The sequence below is a fragment of the Martes martes genome (assembly GCF_963455335.1).
Source record: "Martes martes genome assembly, chromosome: 6".
Classification (NCBI taxonomy): Eukaryota; Metazoa; Chordata; class Mammalia; order Carnivora; family Mustelidae; genus Martes; species Martes martes.
The window spans coordinates 54,405,974-54,431,228 of NC_137893.1; the positions used below are offsets into that span (position 1 = coordinate 54,405,974).

A 25,255-nucleotide genomic window follows, 5' to 3' on the forward strand; every position below is an offset into this window, starting at 1 on the left:
CAATCAGAAATCAAACAGCTTCAACCGGCAAGAAGACAGATGGGAAAGAAGCCACTGCCAAACGAAGGCTAGCTTACAAAGCGAGGTGATGGCAGAATGGAACCTGAAGTCATGAAGTCAGGAGCAAAAGAGCGGGGAGGATGCCAGGCCCCACGGAGGAGAGGCCATAATGCTTGACTGCACCTCACAGAAATGACAAGGCCGTCCCGGTGACCACCTCGGGACTCACAGACTTCTGGTGGATTCTCAAGAGAACCCTTTTAGTGCAGCGGTCCACCGTGGCGGCCCACTTCCTCTTTGTCTCCTCGTCCTCCTCCAGCAAGCAGCGCCTCAGGTCCTGCCTCTCGGCCTTGCTCAGGGTCCTGTCTGAGGCCGGCCGCACTAGCTGGGTCAGGTTCAGGTGGCTGTACAGGCTCCGCTCCACCACGTAGGTGATATTGAACTCGCTGACCGCGGGGCGCCCGCGCGCCCGCCTGCTGGGGGCGCCGCAGCCCCCGCCCCCTTTGGGTTTCTGCCGGAGCAGCTGCAGCTCACACGTGCTGCTGTGGACTCCTCTCCTGGAGGGACGCTGGCAGAGAAGAGCTCGGGAACAGGAATAATTAGTATCCGTTTTCTTCAAGCGGATCTGCTTGCGGACACTCTGAACCTCCTCCAAGGACACCAGAAGGTGGTGCCGGCGCCGGTGGCTGTCACAGAGGCGGACACCGTCGGTACTTACCCCGTGGCTCAGGGATCCGAGCCCTTTCTTCATCTCCCCCTCCGTCAGGGAGCGGGAAACCTTTTGGGCCTTTTCTTCTTCGGGATAGGAGAAGAATGTCCCCATCTTCTTTGGGGGCTTAATCAGGCCCCGACTCTCTCCTTTGCTGAAGGTTTTGACCAGCTTCCGGCCAGCCCCCCAGGTATCCAGGCTGCTGGATGATGGAGACGTGGTGAGGGAGTCGGAATCATCTTCTGGAGGCTTCTCAGCAGAGCCATCAAAGAAAAATGGCTTCTTGTGCACTCCGGAATAAAGGGCGGACCTTTCATCCAGGCCCGGGGAGTTCTCAAACACGTGCTCCTCCCCACCTGGAGGGAAAGCAACAGGGAGAGGGTCATGGTCTCTTGGAAATACACCTCCACGTCCTCTCACCCAGATTTTCCTTTCCTTACAGCCCCCACCCTACAAAGAATAAACGAATCCTCACAAACGCCACAGCGATCCCCTCCCTGTATCGCTTACCCTCTTCGTAAACCCAGCTCCCGCTCAAATAAATGCATGTAAAAAAATAAGCAAACTGTGCAAATGTATGGTTTCACACAAGCTTAATGTTAAAAGGTACTGGGTGTGTTTTCTTCTCCTTTAAATATCTTTGTAGAACAAACACCTTAAGCAACCTACTCAAAATGCCACTTGGAAAAACCAAGTCAGTCATCATCACCGCACTTCTTAGCCCTGAGAATTTAAAGATAATCACCCTCCTCCTCCCCCTCCAAATTGGATAACCCTCCCCCAGTTTGGAAGCACAGTCCTTAGAAGCTAGGACTCAGGCTCCTTCCCCAGTCTGAAGGGCCCTGCTGTTGAGTCAGCTTGGTTTTTTACAGAGTGTGACAAATGCCACGTGGCTGACAGTGATGTTTTTATTGCCACTGAGGTCCTTAAATCACCAAGGCAGTCTGGGTGCAAAGACACCAGACAGGGTCACAGCGTGCAAATGTAACTGATGAATGGTACCCAGGTGACAAGCCAGGCACAAAAAGTTAGGGACCCGGGTAATTCCAGCCAGACATGGCCATCAGCTGGCCTGCTGGAGGCAGGAAGGGCATGTAAGGGCCCGGCCACGCAGGCAGCCCCAGCAGGCGTTCCGCTTTGTTTCAAGGGTTCCAGCTCTTGAGCCCTCCCTGGAGCAAGGTACTGAGCCAGGCCCTCCGGAGCCCAGTAGAAAGGTTTGGACTCACTGGCAGGAAAATGGAGTTCTTTCCTGTGTGTGTTATGTGAACAGATGTGAAAAAGAAGTAGGTCAAACTGTGGGTGTAGTGATCCTGACTGGCTGTGTCCCTTTAATTATAAGGAAACTTTTGCACATGGCAGCTTTCCACCAGCTGAACTGTGGAAAAGGAAAAAATAAAAAAATTCCTTGGAACAGAGGGATGGCCCTAAACAAACCAGCTAGGGGAAGGGTGCCTGCGCAAGGGTAGATGTCAGAGCGAGCTGCTCACTGCAGAGAGGGGAAGGGCAGAGGACTGGTAACAGTCCTTTCAAATTCTAAAGGCTTCCTACTTTTCCAACTGGTGGGAGTTATTATTGCAAATGTCACGAAAATCAGAACTACGGTTATGAAATACAGCCCAAGGTTGATTCTGATGTCATGGAGATGATGGTGGGGGTGGGGGGGGGGGTTTCAAGACCATCTCCAGTCCGGAGCTCTCCATCATCTGCAGCACAACAGTATTCCCTGGAGGATTAGTCCTGGATCTGTCACGAGAGTTTAAAAGCAAAGTCTAGGGTTCTGAGGGGATGTTCGCCAGACCAGCGAGAGTGCACAAAAATGGGAAAGTCTCCTGCTCTTTCCTCAGGACACCTGACGTACAAGGTATGGAGCCCACGTGTCCTTCTGCTGTGAGAAGTAAACATGGCAATCTCTTCTAGATCAAATCCACGCCCCACTCTCAGGAAGAAGAGACGAGGCCAAGATGAGAGACAATGCCTGGGGGCAGAGGCAGCCCACCCCAGACTCCTCTACAAATGTGTCCAGACCACAGACCATGGCTTTCCATTGAGCCCAGGTGTCCATGGAGGTGTGCAAGGCCCTCGTCCACCCACAGTCTGACGGGGTCTCGGGGAATTCAGGTGGGTCTGCTGGCCATTTTAACGACCTGTTACCCAACAGTGGTCTGGAGACTTTCTGGACTCTGTATTTAGGGCTGGCATCCAAGCTTCGAAGACTTCCATGACAGGTGTGAGTCTGGAACCAACTGGTATGCATCTGTCCATGACCTATAGCTCTGCTTCCTAGTTCTGAAAAGTCTGCACTTGGTAAGGACTTTGGAGGGAAAAGTGGCCAATGCTTCCCCAGTGGCTGCGTCAGCCTGCGTGCTGAGGGCAGGCCTTGCCTGGTGGAGCTTCTTCTGCCTGGGTTGGCCCCGAGGCCTGAAATCCCAGCCTGGACTTGATTCCTTGGCTTTAGAGCACTGCTGCTCCCATTCTGGCACCTCCAAGTACAACCATCCTTTGGAAGAATGGCAGTCATCATGCAAGGCCCCATCGTCATTCACATCATGACCTTTATCTAGCCTCGTCACCAAGATCAGAATGCAGAAGGCAATGGGGCTAGGGTATGGGGTGACTTAACGCCAAGGACACAGATCCATGCCCCAATTCCAGCTCTGACTCTGCCAGTCACCATCTCCATGACCTTGGGCAATAATTTCATCTCTCTGAGTCTGTTTCCTCACCTGTAATAATGTCTGCCTATCCTAGAAATACATACTGCAAGGCTACTGAAGAGGATAAAATTAAATGAAAAGAAATATGTGAAGGCACTTTATAAGCTAAAAAGCACTGTACAAAAGCTAATGATTCATTCCCGGGTCACAGATAAGCTGGGCCAATGAGGGAAGAGGGTAGCTAGGTATAGGCTTTGGGGTGGGGGGGAACAAACCCACAAAAAAGGGCAGCTGAAGGGCACTGACCTGGCCTATGGATGGCTATTGTCTAGGGTCATCCATGCCCTGGATAAGGACTTGACACTCAGTCACAAGGGTGAGACTAGGTGAGCGATTGTATCTCTCCTGGTTCTTGTAGGACTCCAGAGTTGAGGGGTGGGGAAGGGGTGGGAGCAGAGGGGAGCCCAGGCTGCCTGGACTTAATTCTGGGCCTTCTGCCAGCCGGCTCAGTGACCCTGATGATTTAACCTCCTGGGGTACCTGTTCCCTCCTCTGTAAAGTGAGCATGGTACCGATGCCCAGCTCTGGTCGCTGTTGAGGATGACATATTAAAAGGAACATAAAACCTAAAGTGTGCAGAAGAGTGGCTGGCACTCAGGATGCCCTGGGCAACGGCGGATCATCATTCTGACAACTTGGCATTGGCACAGACACGTAGGAAAAGAAAGGCTCACCTCTCTGAAGGTCCTGGGGCAGTGAGGGAGGGCTTATTAGGAATGTGACTCCTTCCTGCTTTGCAGAAGCAACGGCCAAGTACCTGTTCTTCTGCCAATGGGGAACCGCAGAGAGAGTGCCACTCCATGGGAGCTGGAGGACGGTTTTAGTCTATGGTCTAGTCAGGGCAGCCCTGAGCAGATGGCCTGAGCGGCACACATACCTGACACCTTTTCTGGCAAAGCCGACAAGCCCAGCCAGTGGCAGCCCAGTGTCCCGACTCATCAGACATCAGAGGTTAGAGGGGACTTAAGCGCATTTCCTCCCTCGTCCACCGATGGCACCTCGTTCATAACCACATGAAATGCAGTTCAGGGCCAGAGGTCCACGTAGTTATTACTTTTTACCTTAAAGCTACCCCTCTGGATCTATTTTTCCCTTTTGTCAACTATGTCTCTCAGAGATAGCAGGAAAGGTAGGAAAACTGCACGTACGGGCAGCTGGGGACAGGTCCAGAGGACCCCACACGTCACTCCCGTGTCCTCATTGATAGGCAAGACCCACCAATTCATTTGCTGTATTTGAGATTTACTTTTGGCAAATGGGGTGCCCAAGGTTGAATGATGGCAATTCTATATGGTTCTCCTTACTATTACCAACGGACACTATGTGTGTGATTCATTTAGAGCTGCTGTTGATAGGAAATCAGGTGATATTATATACTGTGGAAACCACGACTGTCAAGCAGGGGTTAAAACAGCCAAATGTAAAATCAGCACTGCACCCAAAGGCAAGCAGAATTAGCATGCAAGAAGACACCCAGATGAAACCTGGAATTCGACACAACTCTGTGAAATTGCCGTAAGCACGTCTCCCTCAGGGCCCCTCCTCCCTTCTTTTCCTTTCTCGTCTCCATGCTCCCCTAGGAATCCCCTCACCTCCAATATTTCTCTAGAGGATTTAAGCTGATAAATAATTACAGCAAACAGAAATGTAAAAGCAGCAATAAAAACAACAGGAAACCCTCATCTATGTAAATCAGGAGAAATCCTAGTTCTCTCCACGCCTTGGTTTTATTTATGTATGACAAAAAGACCTCTCAATGATCATTTTCAAATCTACATGTTAAATTTCTGAAATTCCTCAAAACGTAGATATGACATTTTAACAAGTCACGTGCTTTTAAAAAATAAGATCTATTCTTTCCAGCACTTTCTTTTTCCAGTTCCCTTATCATTTTCCAAACAGGAAATCTTCTTCTATTTTATCCTTTTGGGGGAATCTTACAAGATGCTGCAAATGCACACTGCTCACAACAGGAGTGATGAATATAGGTGAGACTTAAACTGTCCTAATCACACGTCAAAGGTTAACTCTTCACTCAAATAAATCCACGCTCATGCCCCTCCTGACATTACTGCTTCATCTGACAAGCCGCTCAGCCAGCAATAAAGCTCTTATGTCCCACTTAGAACGGAAGGTCCTTAGAGTCCCATCTGAACCAAGTCTTGAGACTCTCTACAGGAAGAACAAATCATCCCTCGGAGATCTGAAAGGATACTAAGTGCCTCGATTGTTGGATGTTTGTTTGAGATGGATGAATGTCAAATCTGGACTCAACTCAATGGGCAAGAACCATCATCCTTTGGCCACACAGGCTGCTGCTGGGAAGAAGTTACAAAGTTGATCTACAGGGGTGTACGCTCAACATTAAAGCTGTACCACACCTTGACAAGACCTCCTTGTCCCACACCGGCTGTTTCCCATCACTGTGACATGAACAATACTAAGCCTCCCGAGCTGCCAGACACCGGGATCTGGAACGTGCTGAGCCACGCCCTGTTCGCACGCCAACCCGAGGCGCTCTCTGCAGCCTCACCCGGAACGCAATCCAGCTTCCACTTGAAATCAGACTCTTTCTACTGAGGAGCTGACCCCACCTGACTTCATTTGGAACAAACAGGGAGGGCGGAGCGTGCCTTTTTTTTTTTTTTTTTTACCTTCCGTGCTGGGCTTTCTCATTTCTTCCACTCTGATCAGTTTCTTTCTCACTCTGCGAGTGGAGTTGACCAGCTTGTGTAACCTCTTAAACTTCACCGACTCCTCGGTCTCCTCATCCGATTGTTCTCTTGACTGGCAAAGAAACAAAGGAGAAGTTCATCAGATTACTGCCCCAGAGCCCTCTGCCCTGGTGGCCCGTGGCGGGGGGCAGCCCGGTCTCGTGCCAGCCTGAGCTCCAGCAGCAGTGCGGCTGTGCCTGGGGGGTACCCTCCAATTGCCGCCCCCCCCCCACTTCAGGAAGCTGCACACACCACCCCAGGGCCTCACGGGTGGAGAACTTGGCCCTGGACTGGCATGGGTCATGTCTGTCTCAGCAGCTGCCCAGGCCTCCTTTAGAAGAACTCGGAAAGGGCGCCCTCCGCCAGGCTGGCCTGGTCATTCCAGCCCCCCTGCTGTGCGGTTTGGGCCTGGCTCTCATCTGTCTGGCCCATCACGACTGCTTAACGTGGTCATCAGCTACTCCTCCAAACCCAAGTTCTGTTGACTTGTTCCAGCCCCCCCCCCACCCCCCAATCAAAAACAGCAGGGCAGGAAAAGGGAAGAGAGGCAAAAAGCCGCCTTCCGTGCCACTGGCCAGGCGGGTCTGCCACACCTCGGCCATGCCTTCCGCCTCTCCTGGCTCCTTCTGAGCGCTCAAGAAGGGCGAGCCTGAGGACAGACCCTGCATTCCTCTGCGAGGGACAAGGGAAAAAGCTGACCTTTTCAGCCATACAGTACACTGCATATTCCCCAGCATCCCATTTCAGTTTTGCAGCGATTCAAGTATGCTCAACCCAGCTGTTTTCCCTCAAGTATCAAACATTACAGAGAGAGAAAAAAAAATCTCTCCACAGCAGTGACCCCAGTGAAAACAATCCTTTCCTTGTGAACAAAATGAGGGTTTCGGTTCCAAGTCAGCTCGAGCATTCAACATGCAGCTTCCTCTGTTTTATCTGCTCAAAATGTGAAAAAGCAAAAGCAATCCGGGGCTCCAGGGGCCGTGCTGCCTGGGCCAGGGGCTCCGGGGTTCCCGGGAGCGCAGGGCTGGAGGGAGCGTGCGGCTTCCCTGCACCCAGGGCAGCCCGCCAGCCGCCCTAACCCATCCCACACGGCCTGGCAACACGCTTCTCTCCGTTTCCTCAAACCTAGTTCACAGAAATAGTAAGGGCAGAAATGCCTCCTATAAACAACACAGAGCAAAACAAAATCCACCCCTCTGAACAACGGGCTTAATGGGAAGCTACTACCACCACCACCCCCCCCCATACACACAAGAAATCGACAATAGAACAGGTACGGGAGGATTAGCAGAGAACAGTGGCTCGAGGGTAAAGAAGGTGGAGATTCCATGAATTAAATGGTGCAGCATGTTGTGAGTCCACAGATATTTCTGCAGCACCGTGGCACTACGGAAGGCATAATACAACCCATTTCCTGGCCTCTGTCCTCACCCTGGAGCTCCCAGCATAGGGCCATTGTACTTTCTGACTGCAGGACTATAAGCAAACCATTCACCCACTGAAGAATAATTATGATAACCCAGAAATGGCAAGTCATCTGGACAGGGGGATTTCTCTGGCTTCCCTTCCGTGAACTGTATGCAATTTTTCAAAAATTCCTTGATGAGATGTTGCATCTCCATTTCAGAATTAAGGTGAACTACTGCTTAGCTGCGCATAAAGAAGAGAAATGAACCACATGCTAGCAATGAGGTTTAACCTGTTTGGTCTAAAACTTTACAATGCAAACAATTAAAATGAAACAGGAAGTACAGCTTCTGATACCTAATGGTATTGTTTGGTTTGAATTTCCTTTTTATTTGGTTTAACTGTCGATATGTGATGAAAATGGTCAGAGCGGTCAACCAGAGGAATGAGAACTGGGTGAGCCCTCATTCTGGGTAATCGGCACCTGAGCAAAACCATAGTGCATGGAATTACACAGAAACATCTAAAGTATTCTGCCTTCTTGATGGTTCCCAAAAGCTAAGCAATTCTAACAGAAGGAGAATCAACATTATAGGGGACAAACCTAGACAAACCTAGAATATGTATGTAACTGTCACATTAAAAAATTCTGAAGTTAAAATAAATAAATAAATAAGAATTTAAAAATTCTGAAGTCAAATGAAAAACACAGTGAGCACAGGTTGTTTATAATCAAGACACAGGAAGCTATGTTAGAGAATGAGTATCAGTGGTGTGTGTGTGTATCTTGTACGTGGTCTGGGGGCTGTTACTGCTGCTGGCTGGGGGGAGCGGGGGCTGTGTGTGCCTGTGCATACCACAAAGACAAATCATATGTAGGAAACATGCCACCTGAGGGAACTTTTGAGGAAGAAATGAAGTAGTTAAACCAGTACAACAGAATTAAAAGCAAAGATCCCTTCCCCAAGTCCTACTTTCCTCTGTCCTGATTCACCATGGTGAAAAATAACATATTCCAGGTACTTGTTTAATTGCTTTCACATGTTCATTCTATTTTTGAGAAATAGGAGCTCTTTAGAACTTTGAACTAACTTTTTTTAAATTTTCTTAAAAAAAATGAAGATTTTGAGGGTGTTTGCCACTGACAAATCACAAATCATAGCAACCAGTAACTTTTCATTATCATGGTTTGGACACTAAACAAGGCAGATGGAGCACAATGTATATGAAAAAAATGTAAGAGAAAACCGAAGTCAATCAAGATATATCCTCCCTTGAATCAGCCTAGAAGTCACTGGAGTTAAACAGGTGTAGCCCAAGGATGCTTTTTATTTGATAGAGAGGGGTCGACTTCTCACTTCCTTCTGAGTCCAGAGGAAAAGGAGTTGTGAAATATTTGCCTTTAAAAAATTCTCTCCAGCTATTTTAACATAAAGACTCTGTAAAAGGCTTGCATTTCTTCTGAACTGGGGACTAAAGCTTAAATTCCTCATTTCATGTTACTCCTTTTAAATAAGCACAACCCACTTCCCAAATACTGAAAATAACTTGTCATGTCTTGTTTTTAATATTTTATTTATTTATTTGAGAGACAGAGACAGCAAGAGAGAACATGAGTGGGAAAGAGGGTGAGAAGCAGAATCCCTGTTAAGCGGGGAGCCCGACTCGGGGCTACCCTGGGATCATGACCTGAGCCGAAGGCAGATGCTTAACTCACTGAGCCACCCAGGTGCCCCTTGTCATGTCTTTTTATTCAGAAATTACACCTGCAGAGATGACGGTGTAAGAATTTAAAAATAACTAATTAAGAAGAGCGTGTGTGAGATCTTCACACCTGGAGGAACTTTGGTAAAAGATGAAGGAAATCTGCATTACATATAAAATGAATGGTTGATTCCAAGAAAGAGACTCCTAGAATTAAACAGAACTACTAGAAAACAGGTTTTAAATAAACTCAAGTGAAGAAATACCTATGTTTATGCACATTGTAACAAGACATGGTATCTCCTCCTCTCCCTGTCCTGCCCTAGGTCAGAGGACTAAAGTAAACTTCAATTTAATCAACGTCTAAATGAGAAGGTGAAAACTAAATCATCTGTAAAAAAACTCCCCACCTCCAAACTCGAGTTGTAAAAGGCCATTAACGTATTCCACCGAAGGATGTGGAAAAATGTGGATTTACATTATGGTAAATAGAAACACTGGATTTCCAGCCTCTCTCTGGCAGATTTTTCCACCAGAAAGCCCATATGGCTCAACTTTTAATTACTTTGGCTAATGCTATATGTAGTAATTCTGTGGTGAATGCTTAAGTGTTTCATTTCTGGTTCCCATGGCAACATGACATCAGATTGCAGACAGCTGGCTCCACAGTTTTAAACCATAACAAATTGACCAAGCCAAGGCACAAAACTATGGCCGCTTTAAAGAGATAGTACGCCATTTGCCTGCCACGGTGCTGAAGCAGGAACCTATGGGGCCCACTTGGCAGGCGAAGGAGGGTGGAGCCTCCTTCCTTCTCAGCGTCTTTTGGAACATGTGCGTCCTTGACACATCTGCAATGTTCTAATAGGAAAGACATGGAGCCAGCGTGGAGAACTTTTCATAACGCAGCTACATTAAGGATCATCAGGAAAAAGGAGCACAATTAATAGCATCTGTAGACAGCAAATGAAAAGCATCCCCTCTCTCAAGCCTGTTCACTGAAAGTCAGTACAGATAGAAACTTCACTGGACCCAGTTAAAAAAAACAAACAAACAACAAAAAACATTTCTTGCAACTATGACACGCTGTGACAAATGCTTTCCAAAAGCCACAGAGCACGGTCCTGCAGGCACAGGAGCGCTGTTCCATAATAGAAGTTAAACTGAACTTGCAAAGAGCAACCAGAACCCTTTCGGGGACTGCTCGACACCACGCTGGGCACAGGATAACGTACAACTTTGCCTTTTGCAGAAATACACTCAGCTTGCTTTCCCAGCTCCAAACACTCAGCACACTGTCCCAATTAACAGCCAGACTAAGTCCGTGTATGTGCCCTGCAGCCACACACATAACACTATGAGATATTTAAGTATTCCTGAACCTATCCGGAAACTGGAAACGAATTTGCTTATGAAATTCACACAATGGCTCCTGGTTAACCGGGTGCATAACCAGATACAGATGCTTCCACTTCCCAGATCCGCACTGTCAGTGGCATGAAGCTTAAGGGAAGGAAAGGAAGCCGATCGATCATGCCAGCCTGTCTGCAGTCAAGCCCTCCACACTGAAAGCCTCCACGGTTGACAGCTGAGCTCCAACCACGTACACTCAATCTCTTGAGAGACGTTTCATTCTCGAAAGAATATTCACTCCTCTCCCCCCAATGCTACATCTTCGTCTTGGGTGAGCGTGCTAGGAAAAGAGTGCTCAGGGTTACACAGCAGGGAAGGAGAGAAGGACCCATCCCCAAGAATGTGCATAGAAAAAAGGAAAGCCATCAGAGCCAGGAGCACCCGAAAAGCCTCTCCCTGCAGTGACAGCCAGCGCGTTTTCCCCCTCGCTGGGAACGCAGCCGGCAGACTTACCGGCTTCGGCATGGAGCAGGCGTGCGGGGGACGCGGAGCTCGGCACCCCCGCCCCCTCCCTGCGGACAGCGGCTTCACTGTGGCTCCGTCAGCTCTGTAATCTCAGAGTGAGCGTGAGGCACTCCTCAAACATGTTCCTTTGGAGTTACATGATCGGACAGGCTCCACCAGCACAGATTAGTATCCGAAGGAGGGAAAAGGGAAGACACTGGATTCAATTAGCTGCTTTCTGCCTGCCGCCTGATTCCTCGCTTCCCTGCTAACTGCATAACTTGTAAGAAAGGCATAAGTCATCGGCTCTAAGCAAATCTCCTATTCACCACCAGGAAAAAAGGGAGTGTTGTACGTGGCAAACAATCCCTGTTTTCACTGACGAAGGCTCCCTGACCTCCCGCTGGCCTCCAGTTCCTTAATTACTGTCTATGGAATTCCAGAGAGAGAGAAAAAGAACGCGGGAATCTGAGCAAATCCGGGACAAGAACGAACCCTCACAAGTGACTGAACTTAAAAAAGATCTCTTTCGCAGATATTCTTCCAAACACCCCCTGAAGGGAGTAGTCTCGATTGAAAATAGACACCTTCCAATGGCTATTTTTGACACTGCTGAATTAAAACTTGTGATTTTGGTTTTCTCCTGGAGTTGTCACTCCCCACTCCTTTTTTTCTTTTTTCTATTTAAACTACTCAAGTAAATGCAGGATATTGCCTGTCCAGTGACGCTTCTAAAACTGTCTTACCGAAACGTTTCGATGATCACCTCAGAGCAGCTGAGTTCTCTTACATTCTAGAAATGTGTGCACAGGGACTGGGTCACAAGATGATCATTTCACTTTCTCAGGGGTGTCTGGGGAGCCACAGGCACATGCTCTTACTGAAACAGAATGTCACCTAACAAGACAGGACTGAAAACCTGCATGAAGTCTCCAAGGCACGGGGTGCAAGTCCTGTCAGGATTTCAGGAGTAGAGTCACTCAGTCGGGTGAGTCACGTGTTCCCGCTGGGCGACCCGAGCTGCCCAGTCCTAGGTGCCTCTCTCCTCGTGTGGGCCTTTATTTATGTACGATGCAAAGTTGCCTCTCTCGGTAGGACACCACCATACACACACACACACACACACACACACACAATTTTTACCAGGCAGAGGTCCCAGGCTGTGCCACAGAGCACCAGAGTCCCATCCCCTTTTCCTAGGCCCTTCTGGCATCTCTCACTCTTCAGCAAGAACTGCATGAATTCCCCTCTCCCCCAATTTTCTTTCTTCCCCAGAAGTGTCTCCCGCTGCCCCTAACAGACTTTTCTATTATTTCTCCCCACAAGGGTGTGCTACACCTTTCCTATGCTGCCTATTCTGCCAATCCGCTCCCCTACACCTTCTCTGGTTTCATATACACTCCCTTCCCCCCTACCTTCTGGGGGCCCACACGTGCCCCAAACGGTGGCAGGTGCTTTTCTGACATTAATCTTCCAACACCCCTATTTACTGCATGCTCATACTTTCTAGGTACCGTGCTAGTATTGACACATTTGACCTAATTTCACAGACAGTAAATGGCAGACACAGAATGTGAAACTTCGTGGTTTTGCTCCCAGATCCCCAAACCTGCATGGGCACTTTCTTCACCCAAGACCGCCAACCACAGTGGACGCGACGTTACTCTTAGAGTTCCTTAAAACTGTCAGCAGAAGTCCTTGGTTGAATTTCCTGGTTACTTGATCCAAACGAAGAAAACATATCATGCCCCAATGGGAGTGGGGTAAAAGGAAGAAGAAAGCCAAAAGCCTTTGGAGCTGGAACAACCCGGGTTTCAATTTCCAAGTCCTTCAGTGAATCACTTCACTTCTATGGGTCTTGGTAGTCCTCTATGCAAATTTCATCTGATAACATTAATCTTGAAGCGTTGTTTTAAAAATTGTGTCTGTACAGTCAAGTGGAACTCAGTAAGCGCTTACTACAGCTGTGGTCTATTACTGATGGGAATTCCAGCAAGACCTACTTTACTTCTCAGAAACTGCTGATGTAGGTGTTGTGTACATAGCAAAGGCAAAGAAAAGATGTGAAAGCTAATGACAGGGCCAACATCTGAGGCTGGGTCTGAACAACTTATTTATTTTTTAAAGGGTTTATTTGTTTATTTGACAGAGCAAGAGAGGGAGAGAGGGCAGAGGGGAGAGGGGAGCAGCAGAGGCAGAGGGAGAAGCAGATTTCCGGCTGAGCAGGGAGCCGAATGCAGGACTCGATCCCAGGACCCTGAGATCATAACCCGAGCCGAAGGAAGAGGCTTAACTGACTGAGCCACCCAGGAGCCCCGAACAGATTGTTTAGATGCAGAGAAGATTGTGAGCAGAATTAGGAGCCAGAACTCTGGAATCTGGCACAGTCAGACTCAGGTCCCTTTTATGCCACTTGTGAACTGTGTGTGTCTTAATTTCTCTCATTTATAAAACAGGGAGTGAAAAGCCTCCCAGAACTCTTGAGAAGGTAAAAAGAGACCTTGAATTTGAGGCCTAAAGCCTGGTGGACAATGGTCAGTGCGAGATGCACGAGAAGCCAGGCACCGGCTGCCCCAGGTTCTGTGAGGAGCCTGGGGGGAGAGACCCCTCCCTCCAAGCCCATCAATCCCAGGCCCATCTGCGGTATCTGAGTAAACTCTGGGATACATGAAGGACTAAGCTGGGCCAGGCCACCCTGGGAAGCCTCCTGGAGGAGGGCAGTTGGAAACCGGGGAGTACACTTTATGAAGAAAGGGCATCGCTGGTCTTGTTCGCTGGGTAGTGGGCTTGAACTTAACACACAAGTGTGCAAATTTGTGGAGGACAGGTTTGAGCATCTGACGGCTACTCTAAGGAACTGTTGGTTAGGTCCTCAGAGTAAAGTCCAAATGCCTTATTGTGGAGCGTAGAACTTTGCATGGTTAGAGTCCTGTCCTGCTTTCTGGTTTGTGTGTGTGTCTCTATGCAGATACTACATGGAAAGGCCTCTCGGAGCATCCGGTTCTCATCCTTTGACTTCCTCAGAGGACCTTCAAATACTCTCCTCTCTCATTTGCCTGCACACCTTTGCACAGGTGGGTTCCTTTTTTGGGAACATCTCTGCCCATCCTATCCACTCTTCTAGCTCCTACCCATCCTTCAACATTCAGTCCCGGTGTCACATCCCCAGGAAAGCCCTCCCGGCTTTCCTCTTCATCTTCCTTATGCTGTGTGGTTGCAGGGCACACACACAGTCATAGGACTCGACCCAGAATATGGTCATCTCGGCATGACTCAGTCCTTCACTAAACTTCATGAAGACAATGGGCACTGGGCTACTTGTTTCTGTGACTGTATTTCAATAATGATTATTTCTGGTTATATGTGATATACTTTTAATTAGAAAATGTGGAAAATGCAGATACAGAAGAAGGAGAAAAAGAAATCACCTACACCCTCTCACACTCAGATAGAAAAGATCAGTTGGTTAAGCCTCTGCCTTCGGCTCTAGTCATGACCTCAGGGTCCTGGGATCGAGTCCTGCATCAGGCTCCTTGCTCAGTGGGGAGCCTGCTTCTCCCTCGGACTGCTGCTCCTTCTGCTTGTGCTCTCTCTCTCTCTCTCTGACAAATAAAATCTTAAAAAAAATAGTTGTATTTTGGCTTATATCCCCCTGCTTTTCTCACACACACACACACGTGCATGTGTGCACCCCCCACACACACACTAGACACCCTTAGGTTTCTATGTCTGTTTTGTGTTGTGTTGTGTCTGTGGGTCCCCAGAGCCGGCCTCACGTGAACACACAGTACATAGAAACAAGTGCCTGCTGAGAGCCATGACCCTCTTTGAGCTGCACCACTGCCTCTAAAGGTTTCTCTCAGAGAGAAACCTTGGAGCTCTCAATGGGTACTGTTCAAACTGTTTTAAAAATCTGCTTTTTCTATTAATACGTTTTGAACATTTTCTCATGTCAACAAATGTCCAACAAATAAAATACAAAATAGTCACGATTCATTAGTATTCACAGAAGCAAGCCATGATTTTCTTAACGCCCTGAATCAATGGACATAGGCATGTTTCCAATTTTGCAATATCATAAACAACACCCCAATGAAGAGTCTGTTGTAAAATTTCTAACACACCTAATACATTCTTCTTTTTAGAAAAAAAACGATAGATTATGGAATTTCTGGGTGAAAAAATGCACATAGCTTTAAATCCTTTAATATATATATTAACACTTTTCACAGGAGAAACACTGTACACTATATTATTTTTAAACCTCACAAGTAGTATAAAAAGAGTGGTCCAGGGGTGCCTGGGTGGTCCAGTCAGTTAAGTGTCCACTTGATTTCGGCTCAGGTCGTGATCTCAGGGTCTTGAGATCAAGCCCCGTGTCCGGCTCCTCACTCAGCTGGGAGTCTGCTTGAGATTCTCTCCCTCTCCCTCTGCTCTCCCCCAAACTTTTGTGTGTGTGCTAAATAAATAAATAAATAACATCGGGAGGGGGGAAGAGTGGCCACTTCCTCACAATGGCCAACACTGAGCATTGCAATATTCTTTTACACTGAGACAATTAAAATAGGACCTGGGTTTGTGATAAACAGGGATTTCCTGGTTGAAATCAACAGGCGGACACACCGATTCAAGGTGTAAGGAAGAGCAAGAAACTGAAGTAGGAGTGAGCCAACTCCACCTGGGCCTGCAAAGATTCTAATCTAGATGCCTGGGGACAGAGAGAGCCCCCAGAGATATGATAGATGCGGCCGTGATAGATGCGGAAGAAGAACAAAGAGGCACAGACATTCAGAAGTGGGAGAACTCACCTTTGGCTGGGGAAACTGAGGCAAGCTTCACTAAGGGGAGGGGCACCTCCATGAGTGTGGGGGGCATTTATGGGCTCCTCTAGGATGCCAGAAGGCCAGTGTTTAGATGGCCCTAAGGCTCACTTCTTTGTTCCCCTGACCTTAGATGCCTGCCTTTTTGGACAGGCAAAGAGAGATCCTGCTCGGGGGCTATTGCCGCCCTGCTAAGCAGCATGTGACACAAATCAGCAGCAGCTTTCCGGCCCTCCTCCTCTCCAAGCTTGATTTCATCATCTCTCCAACATGCCTCATCAGCCTCCGCTGGTCCAAGAAGTGATGCCTTCAAGGTCACTCCCTACCTCGGGGGCAGCACACTGGCTCTGGCTAGGGGACGTTCCAGACCAGCACCGAGGACTGTCATCGGTGGCCGGCCCGTGGCAGGGGTCTTCCAGGTCCAGCCATCAGTTTAATGTGTTTTCTTCGTGTTTACGAAAAAAATTAGTCTCACTCGCCAAAGAAGTCAGAATTACATTTTGAAGTGTTTATGAGTTGTCAGAGTAACTACAGACAATATGAAACACATTGTGGGTTTTTTTTTTTTTTTAATTTCACAAAGGAATCAGGGAAGGACTCATCTGTTTAGTAAGAAATATTTTGCTCATTAGCTGGTGACATCATTGCCCTCTGAAATTAGAAGATTTTTGTCAGCATATGGACAAAACGAGGAGATTCCATTCTTCTCCCAGAGGTGCAGTATAACACTGAAATAATCTCTCTGGCAGTTTCAAAATTAACTAGTTGTCGCCAGATTTGAAGAAAGAAGAGGAAGAGGAGAATATAATTATATGATACTTTTATTTGTAAAAAGTATGTGAGAATTTGAGGTAATAATACAGTCCCCTAGGGGCAAAGGCTTGTCAGCACTTAATTCATTTAAGAAACTGTTTAAAGAACCAACTAAAAACCAAAGAAATAGCAAATGGCTGCTACATTCCACAGTAAGTTCTATTCTTTTTCTTAAATTCCTGAACTTTGCATTTTTTAAAAATCAGCCCCAAATAAAGTTGCTGATTTCCCCACAGGAGGAGGGAAAAAACAGGACTCTAGGATACATAACTAAGCATCCCAGACTGGGATGTCAGGTCAGCCCAGCCATCCTGACTCTTCAAATTGCCATGGAGCAGAGAGAATGCTTTTCCTTCTCCTCAAAGGGGTTGACGGGGATGAGAAAGATACACGGAGGAAAGAGAAGTGAATTCTCCCTTTACTCTGTAAATGTCTGGAAAATTTTTCTGCCAGAGGTTTTATCACTCTGCCCATAGGCCAGAGAACCCCACTGCTCACATAAGTTAGCTGAGTTAAGGTAACAAAGACATGATGGGAAGCACTCAAGAGCTCTCCAGGTCCCTCTGTTAAGAGTGGGGTAGTGTTACCCAAAGCCACTCTACGGAGCCAAGCACAGTGAAGACCAAAGCAAAACACCAAACCCACTCGTTCTCAAGTGCATTCAGTTCTCACATAGCCTGTGCCATGGAAAAAGGATGATTCAGAACAGAACTGCCAAGTAGGGCAATTACATATGTGTTTGAGGGTCTAGTTTCTGGAGCCGATAGAAGTTTTCATCCCAAAAGCGGTAAGTGTCCTAAGGGACTGGGTGGTGTTTGCAAAGTCACATTACTTTCATGGCATCTGAGACTGACTGATTCATGGATCAGGCACGACGACTTCTTGGACAGGGCTGCCAAAGAAACTTGTCCAGGCATATGATGATGGAAAATTATAGAAATTTGACAGAAAATAGAGAAAACTGCCTATATGGCAATGGAGGGGAGGTACAGACACCAAGTTCGATCCTTCACCAAATCTTAGGCCATAGATCAGCACAATTGTCTCTTGAAGCCACAGGCCAACAGGCCAATTTTACCTCCTAGGGTCATGAGCTATGATCTTAACATAATTACCCTTATGTCTGTTAGAACAAATGATAAGCAAACTTATTTTGATTGAATTGCTTCAATAAGCAAGTTTACTTCCAAATTGAAGAAATCAAGGCTGAATCCTTAGAAAAGAATCACTCAGAGCTAGAAATGTTTGTGGTCTTCTCCTTGGCTATCAGGTCATGAGGATTGCTGAAAACCAGACCACAGAATATCCTTCCCACAACAACTAACAAAATAAGCAACAGCCTCCAAAAAGCAAAATTACTAAAAACTAGCAAAATATTCCACCAAGAGCACCCAAACAAGGAAATGTATATAATCTAGTATATTAAGCTTTAAAACTTCATGGCGGGGCTCCTGGGTGGCTCAGTGGGTTAATCGTCTGCCTTTGGCTCAGCTCATGATCCCAGGGTCCTGGGATCGAGTTCCGTATTGGGCTCTTTGCTCAGCGGGGAGCCTCCTTCTCCCTCTGCCTGCTGCTCCCCTGCTTGTGTTCTCTTTCTCTCTCTAATAAAGTCTTAAAAATAAAATAAAATTTCATGGTCGAGGGAGGAAACAAATTTCTGAAGACCAAAAGAAAAGGCCTCCCTACTCTAAAAGCTACATCGGTAGGAATCTTGAGAATTATTCCATGGAATTTCCAATCTTGAAGGAATTTAAACTCTGTTGCTCTCCGTTTTTTTAATTTTTTGGATCTAGGACCAATGGAAATTGCTTCAGGAGACTAATGAGTGAAAGGATGGAAAGTTAGTAGTAAGGCTGATTCTGAGTGAAATAAAGCCTTAAGAGGCGGGGGGGGGCGGGTGGGGAGGAAGAAGAAATTCACCAGAATTGGAGAAATGAATTAAAGGCAGACTATATGTGGCCTACCTATTTCCCTACATCATCCGGCATGAACCATGGTGCAGCACGTTTAACACAATCTTGGGAGAGAGATGGCGGAGTCCAGGTATGCTAGCAAAGACCACACTCCCCCTCAGGAGGGTATCCCTATGTCTTGGGCCATTACATCAGGCTACAGCAACAACAAACATGAATGGGCCACAAAACAAAGCCCTCGACTGTAACCTGGAAGAAGGGAAACAATCTCTTGTCAGACAGCATGACACACAGGTCAAAAAGTGATCTCCATTATATCAGTACGTGCAGAAAGTCTGACCTGAGCTAGCCGGGTATGATCAAGGTGAAAGGAAATGTATGATGACCATTCAAACTTACGAGCTGGGGTAAAAAAAGAGAGAGAAAAAGCATGGGAGAACACAAAGATCCTCTCTTTTGATCCCATCTCTCTATCAGATGAAAATGCAACTCGAGGAGCAGGGAGAAATTCCTAACAGTTACTACACACTATAAAATAATTTAATAAGAACACGAAGTCAGATAAGGAGACTTCAAAGACAAGATGAAAAACATTAATGACATTAATTTAAGAAAATTGTAGTCTGAAGGAAAGAGAGGACCCAAACAACCTATTGCAGAACCAATTTGTAAGTAAGAAAGAACAAAGAACTAGGATCTATACCCCAGAGGTCCAAGTACTGATACAGAGAAAAGCTGTATCATTTAAATCCGTTTCCTCCCATGCTCCAGGTTCTAAGATTTCCCCAGCTCATCAAGGAAGCTCGAGCCCTGCTACTATCTCTACCTGACACATGCTTCTCTTTCTTCTCTGGTGAGCTCTCACTTGGCTTCAGCTTCTCTGGGAAGGCTTCCCACACTCTTCCTCACTAGCGCTTAATGGACTTTGTGTGTATACTTAATACACTAGGTAGAAATACTCCAATTAAATCCTCATCGGTGCTGTCTCTTTGTCTGTCTGTTCCTGCCAAATACAAATCCCTGTGTATAGGGCCTGGCACATAGTAGGGACTCAGTAATGTGTGCACAACGAATGAGTAAAAAAATGCTCACGGCGGCGTTCTTTCACCTACACTCTGGGTCAAAGTGCAGGTAAGAACTTCTTTTAGGAACTAATTACACAATGCTATCAGCATTATACCAGTAATGGTACAATCAGTAAGGGATGACAGAAGGTATGTGGTACAAAGGGAGAGGAACAAGGGACAAGAAGAAGAGAATCAAGGGATGTTTCAACAGACATTATTCTCTCAACAGAATTTGAATTAGAATTTGGTTGTATCAAAATATTGCTTTCCAAAAGAGTGTCATTGTTTGATAACTGGCTATAGGGCTAAGAGTTTTATTTTTTAAAAGATTTATTTATTATTTTAGAGAGAGAGTGAGCAGGGGGAGGGGCAGAGGGAGAAGGATAGAGAGACTCCTCAAGCGGACTCCACACTGAGCAGGGAGCCTGACCTGGGGCTCCATCCCAGGATCCCAATATCATGACCTCAGTCAAAAATCAAAATTTGGGGGCACCGGGGTGGCTCAGTGGGTTAAGCCTTTGCCTTTGGCTCAGGTCATGATCTCAGGGTCCTGGGACCGAGCCCCGCATCGGGCTCTCTGCTCAGCAGGTAGCCTGCTTCTCCCCTCTCTCTACCTGCCTGCCTACTTGTGATCTCTCTCTCTGTCAAATAAATAATATTTTTAAAAAATTAAAATTTGGACACTTATCCCAGTCCTGGGTAGACTGGGCCACCTAGGTGCCCCACAAGTTTTGATAAAACAGGTAACTAGTAACTTAAGATTCAAATTGACTTGAACAAAGTGATGGGGCAGCCTATGACCTCCATCAGTTGGCTTGGGCTATAGGTGGCCCTCGGTCCAGGTCCTACTCTCAAACCACAGTGAGGGCCAGGATCTTTCTAACCCATCCATTATATAAGATCTGGCACTAGGGCAAAGGATTCAAAGAGGAATTAACATGTGATAAATCTCATTTAATAAGTGATGGACATTCTCTCTTACCCCAATCTCCTGGAGGTTACTTCCGAAAGCAAAACAAAAACTGGCGTTGCAAATCTAAATGCCAATCCTTAACCCAGATTCCACTACAAGTATCTTCACTTTGATGCGATCAGCTAGCAGGGGAAATGTGGTACATCCTGTCTGGTATTCATGTATTGGGTTGGACAAATAAATCTGCCATTTTTATATGCCAAAAGCTAGTAACTCCAGTTTCCCCTGACTCAACCGAATAAAAGAAACAACATACCAGAATATATCCAAAGGCAACCTTAAATTTTTTAAATGTTAAAAATAGGTTCCCTCAGCTTATGCAGTACCTGGTTATTTTGTCACTATTTTATTTTTTTTCCACGGGGCCCCTGATACCCTTCAGCAGCCTCAACTCTCTGTAACCCTATAGACCGGTGAAGAGAGAGATGTGTCAGGTCAGTCTGCCGGGTACAAAGAGCCACATCCGCAGTGACTTCCGGGCGGCCATGAGCAAGCTCTCCACCACGACCAGCCCGAAGCCCACACCCACACGCTCAGCGAGTCCCCCTCAGCACAGCCAGGCCCTAGGTAATTTCCCTACAATTAACTGCTTATTCTTCCCAAACGCTAATCACAAAGCACAACATGACCACTGAAATCATATCGCACCCAGCCCTACACCCACTCACAGAATAACACCTTCTGAAACAGAAGACGAACTGATTGTGTGTTTGCTAAAAGCACAGCTAAGCTAACACAGGCTGGCTGCATGCAGCTTGTTCTCGCAGCTCTAGCCGATCTGCTGTAATACGTGGGCATTTGCAAGCATGTTAATGACACAGCCAAAAAAATAGCACTTTCATGGGAACTCGAGTATTTTAAGAGTAACGGTTAATGGAAAGGTAAAAGATCTAAACATAAATAGAAACTGGCATTCACTGGGTATTTACTTGATGCCATTTAATTCTTGCAACACCTGTTCGGCGTAGGTATACTTGTCCCTGCTTTTCCAGATGAGAAAACGGCGGCACAAATTGATAAGACAACTTTCCCACAGAGGCAGCGCTAATGGGGGGGTGGGAGTGGGTAGAGCCGGACCTGAACCCAAAGGCTGTGTCCCAGTTAACCGGCCCCTCCCCTCAGAATGCTGGGCAAGGGCAAGCGCCCAGCTTTCTTTCCCGAGGGCAGAGCCTGCTTCCGGGCTAACTTTGTTTAGAGAGGAGGATCTTCAGGCGCTCCCAGAAAATATACGCCTCAAACTTTGGCCTCCGTCCCAGGGAGAAGGCTGGGGACGAGAGGGTGGTGTGGAATTAATGACAAAGAGTCATCTAAACAACAGTTCTCGGTCAGCTTACATGCAGTTAGGGCAAAATTCATCTTTCTCAAGAGACTTCACTACGCGTGTTGTTCCAATGGTCTGATTTTTTGTCTCCTGGACTCCCCACAAGCTGCAGGTCTCAAGAATCATCCCTTTCACCCCTCTAAAGGGAATTTTAATATGTCTCTGTTTTATTTGCACTTTAGTTTCAAAAGCACTTTTGTTGAAATTAAGAGTAGTGTTTCTTCCTGTACCTTCCCACCTAGCCAAATAAAAAAGAAATTTACAGAAAGTACCTATAAAAGTCTGAATAATCATCTGAAGGCTGCAAGTATGCATTAAAAGACCAGAATCAATAAAAGTTATTTTTAACATCGTTAACATTTAGAAAGAGTTAGAAAAGCGGTTGTTATTCTGGCACTATGTCATAGAAGGAATTGCTGACATCTGTCCCAGGGACACAGGGTATACATGGCCTCTGGCAAATCATCGGCAGCCATATTTCTCTTTCTCCTGGTCATACTACAAGTCAAACGAGTAAGGCTCTTCGGTTTAAGAAATAAGGAGCTGAAGCACACATCCACCTATCCCGTAATCCAGCCCAGCTAATACAACCATTAAAGCTTCAACGAGCAGATCCATCTTCTAGCCACAAATCAAAAGTTACCTTGCCAATTAGAATTCTATTAAGCTGAAACCCATATATGAAGAGTCGTGAAAAAAAAATTCTCTAGGAAAAGAGATACAAAGAAAAAAATGTAAACACTATTAAAAGGAAACAATTTAGGGGCGCCTGGGGTGGCTCAGTGGGTTGGGTGTCCGATTCTTGATTTTGGTTCAGGTCATGATCTCAGGGTCATGAGATTGAGCCCTGTGATGGGAGCCTTCACTCTCCCCCTCCTGCTCTCCTTCCTCTAACTTCTCCCCCACCCCCCCCCAAAAAAACCAAAAACCCAAAAAACAGTTTATCCAGAAATATAAGTTATTTAGTTATTTTTATGCTTGGAATCTACCCTCTTAAATTTCCTTGTTAAAAACCAGTATAGCAGAGACACTATTAGGAAGTCAACCATTTTCACAGGCAATCATTACAGTATCTATAATGCCAACTCTCACTCTATAGTATATATGAATCTTCACACAATTTATGCATCCAAAAATATTCACTCAGAGTAAGCAAAATATGAAAATCATATTTTTTGTAATTGCTAGGAATATCTATAGGTGGGAAAAACTTTTGTAAATTCATCATGTGTTATCATAAAAAAAAGTCTTCTGATGGGGTCAGATTACCCCAGTGAGGAAGCTAATGGTATTGATTTATATTTTCTTCTAACACTAACACCTCTAAAATATAAAACTTCTATAAATTTTAACCTACACACCTTGTCTAGAAGTCCACCCTAGTAAATGAAACATATTCAAAATAAACACATTAAGATAGCCAATTAAAAAAAAAAATCTGATTCAACCCATAATAGGCAGACTCTTAAGAGCATCAATATATGGATGCCCCTTGAATGAGAAGGACAAGCCAATTTGTCCATGAAGGCGCACCCCATGTGCACGGGCTTGGCTCTCCCACTACATTCTGTGTTAGGTTATTAAACTGTGAGTCTTTGCTTTGGCCATAATAGAAACCAAGCCATTCACCAAAAGAACCACTAAAAAAGTAACTTTGGGGGCACCTGAGTGGCTCTATCGGTTAAGCATCTGCCTTCAGCTCAGGTGATGGTCTCAGGGTCCTGGGATTGAACCCCACATTGGGCTCTCTGCTCGGTAGAGAGTCTGCTTCTCCCTCTCCCTTGCCCCTTCCCCTGGCTTGTGCTCTCTCTCAAATAAATAAATGAAATATTAAAAAAAAAAAAGTAACTTTGTGGAATGCTCTCCTGGATTTCTTCACATTATCTTTTAGGAAGTTCTAGTGTAGACTAAGGCTGTGGCAGCTTCTCCTTTCGAAATACCAGACCTGCAGCCTCTGGCTTGCGCGCAACGGCGGCTGTAAGCAAAGCAAGTTAAAGGACTCTGAAAAGCTAAGTAAATCCTGCCTGACAGTGAGGTACAAGTTTACAGTTTATAATTTTAGGAAGCCCCAAAAAGACTTAACCATCTTGCATTATGTGAACCAAAACATCTCATCACATGGGGATATTTTAGTTGAGACTTTGAAAGTCCTCAGACAGGGAAACACTTAAAATAGCATTTTGTTAGAAGTGGAAGTGAGCACTTGATGTGCCTTTGTTGCCCAAACTCTGGGACACAGTTCAACCCATGGCTCTCCTGTGCCTCAAACCCAGTTAGTGGCAAAATATATTCGGAGCTGGCTGCAAGGAAAGGCCATGAAGAGCGCACAGGTGGACGAAGAAAGGTGTTGCTGTGCCTCAGCTAGAACGTTAGACCCTTCCTTGCACAAATACTTCCCGACTAAATTTCCCCAAATGTAGAAGATCAATTATAAAATGATGGCTTGTGTTACAAAATACCTCCCTTCACGGAACATTTCACCATAGTTGCTTCATCCTAGTGAGGAGCTCCAGTACAGACACAGAATTCCAATTTTTTCTGGAACACATTTTGTATCAAGTGAAACAAACAGATGGGATCAAAATAAATGTCTACAGTAGACTTGTGCCTTCTTATCCTTGTTGCTTTCATTCTCTTTAACATCACATATTTTTAAAATAACTTAAATCGCATCATAATTAAACAATTTATAATTTAACATTTTTTTGAAAGACATTTCACTGCAAGTCTTTTTAATATTTGAGAACCAAATACAGATCACCAAGTTTTACCTACCAATTTGGTAGAAATATCAAAATTATGATTTACTAAAACACACTCCTTGTGTACAAATCTCTAAACCCCCGGAGGATGGACAGCATTTCATTAAATGTTTTCTTAACGAGAAGGTAAACTGAGCCTCAAGGCACAAAAGTTGAAAACTGAAAAGGAGAACTCCCAAAACCTCCCCCTGCAGGAGGCAAAGGAAAACAAAATTTATCAAACTAAAATGAAAAATATTAAAATGTATGTCCAGATATTTAGCAAGGAATCAAGTGAAGGACTCAAACCAGAAACTCTTTTTAAAAACTCTAACACTCACAACAGAAGTTTGTTATTAATGAGAAACAGCACAGAACACATTCTCCTCTGGCAAAGAGAGAGCTATTTTTCACTTCCCCTGGTAACTATCTTTAGTACTTTACATTCTTGGAAACCAGGAATGTGAATATGGATTTATTGTGAAGCAACACGCAATGATCT

General features: G+C 45.9%; 1 protein-coding gene across 3 annotated transcripts in view; it reads right to left on the reverse strand.

The window, feature by feature from the left end:
- Window positions 1-25,255, reverse strand: part of SASH1 (SAM and SH3 domain containing 1) — a 188,304-nt gene that overhangs the window by 34,086 nt on the left and 128,963 nt on the right. For 2 of the 3 annotated variants that reach the window (XM_080805787.1, XM_080805786.1), the window contains 2 exons: window positions 6,078-6,210; window positions 719-1,065 (listed from right to left, as the gene is read on the reverse strand). In XM_080805787.1, the coding sequence (XP_080661913.1) occupies window positions 719-1,065; window positions 6,078-6,210 (480 nt within the window). Of the gene's footprint in view, window positions 1-718; window positions 1,066-6,077; window positions 6,211-11,114; window positions 11,993-25,255 lie in introns of those variants that run through there. The other variant, XM_080805788.1, reaches the window with a different exon arrangement.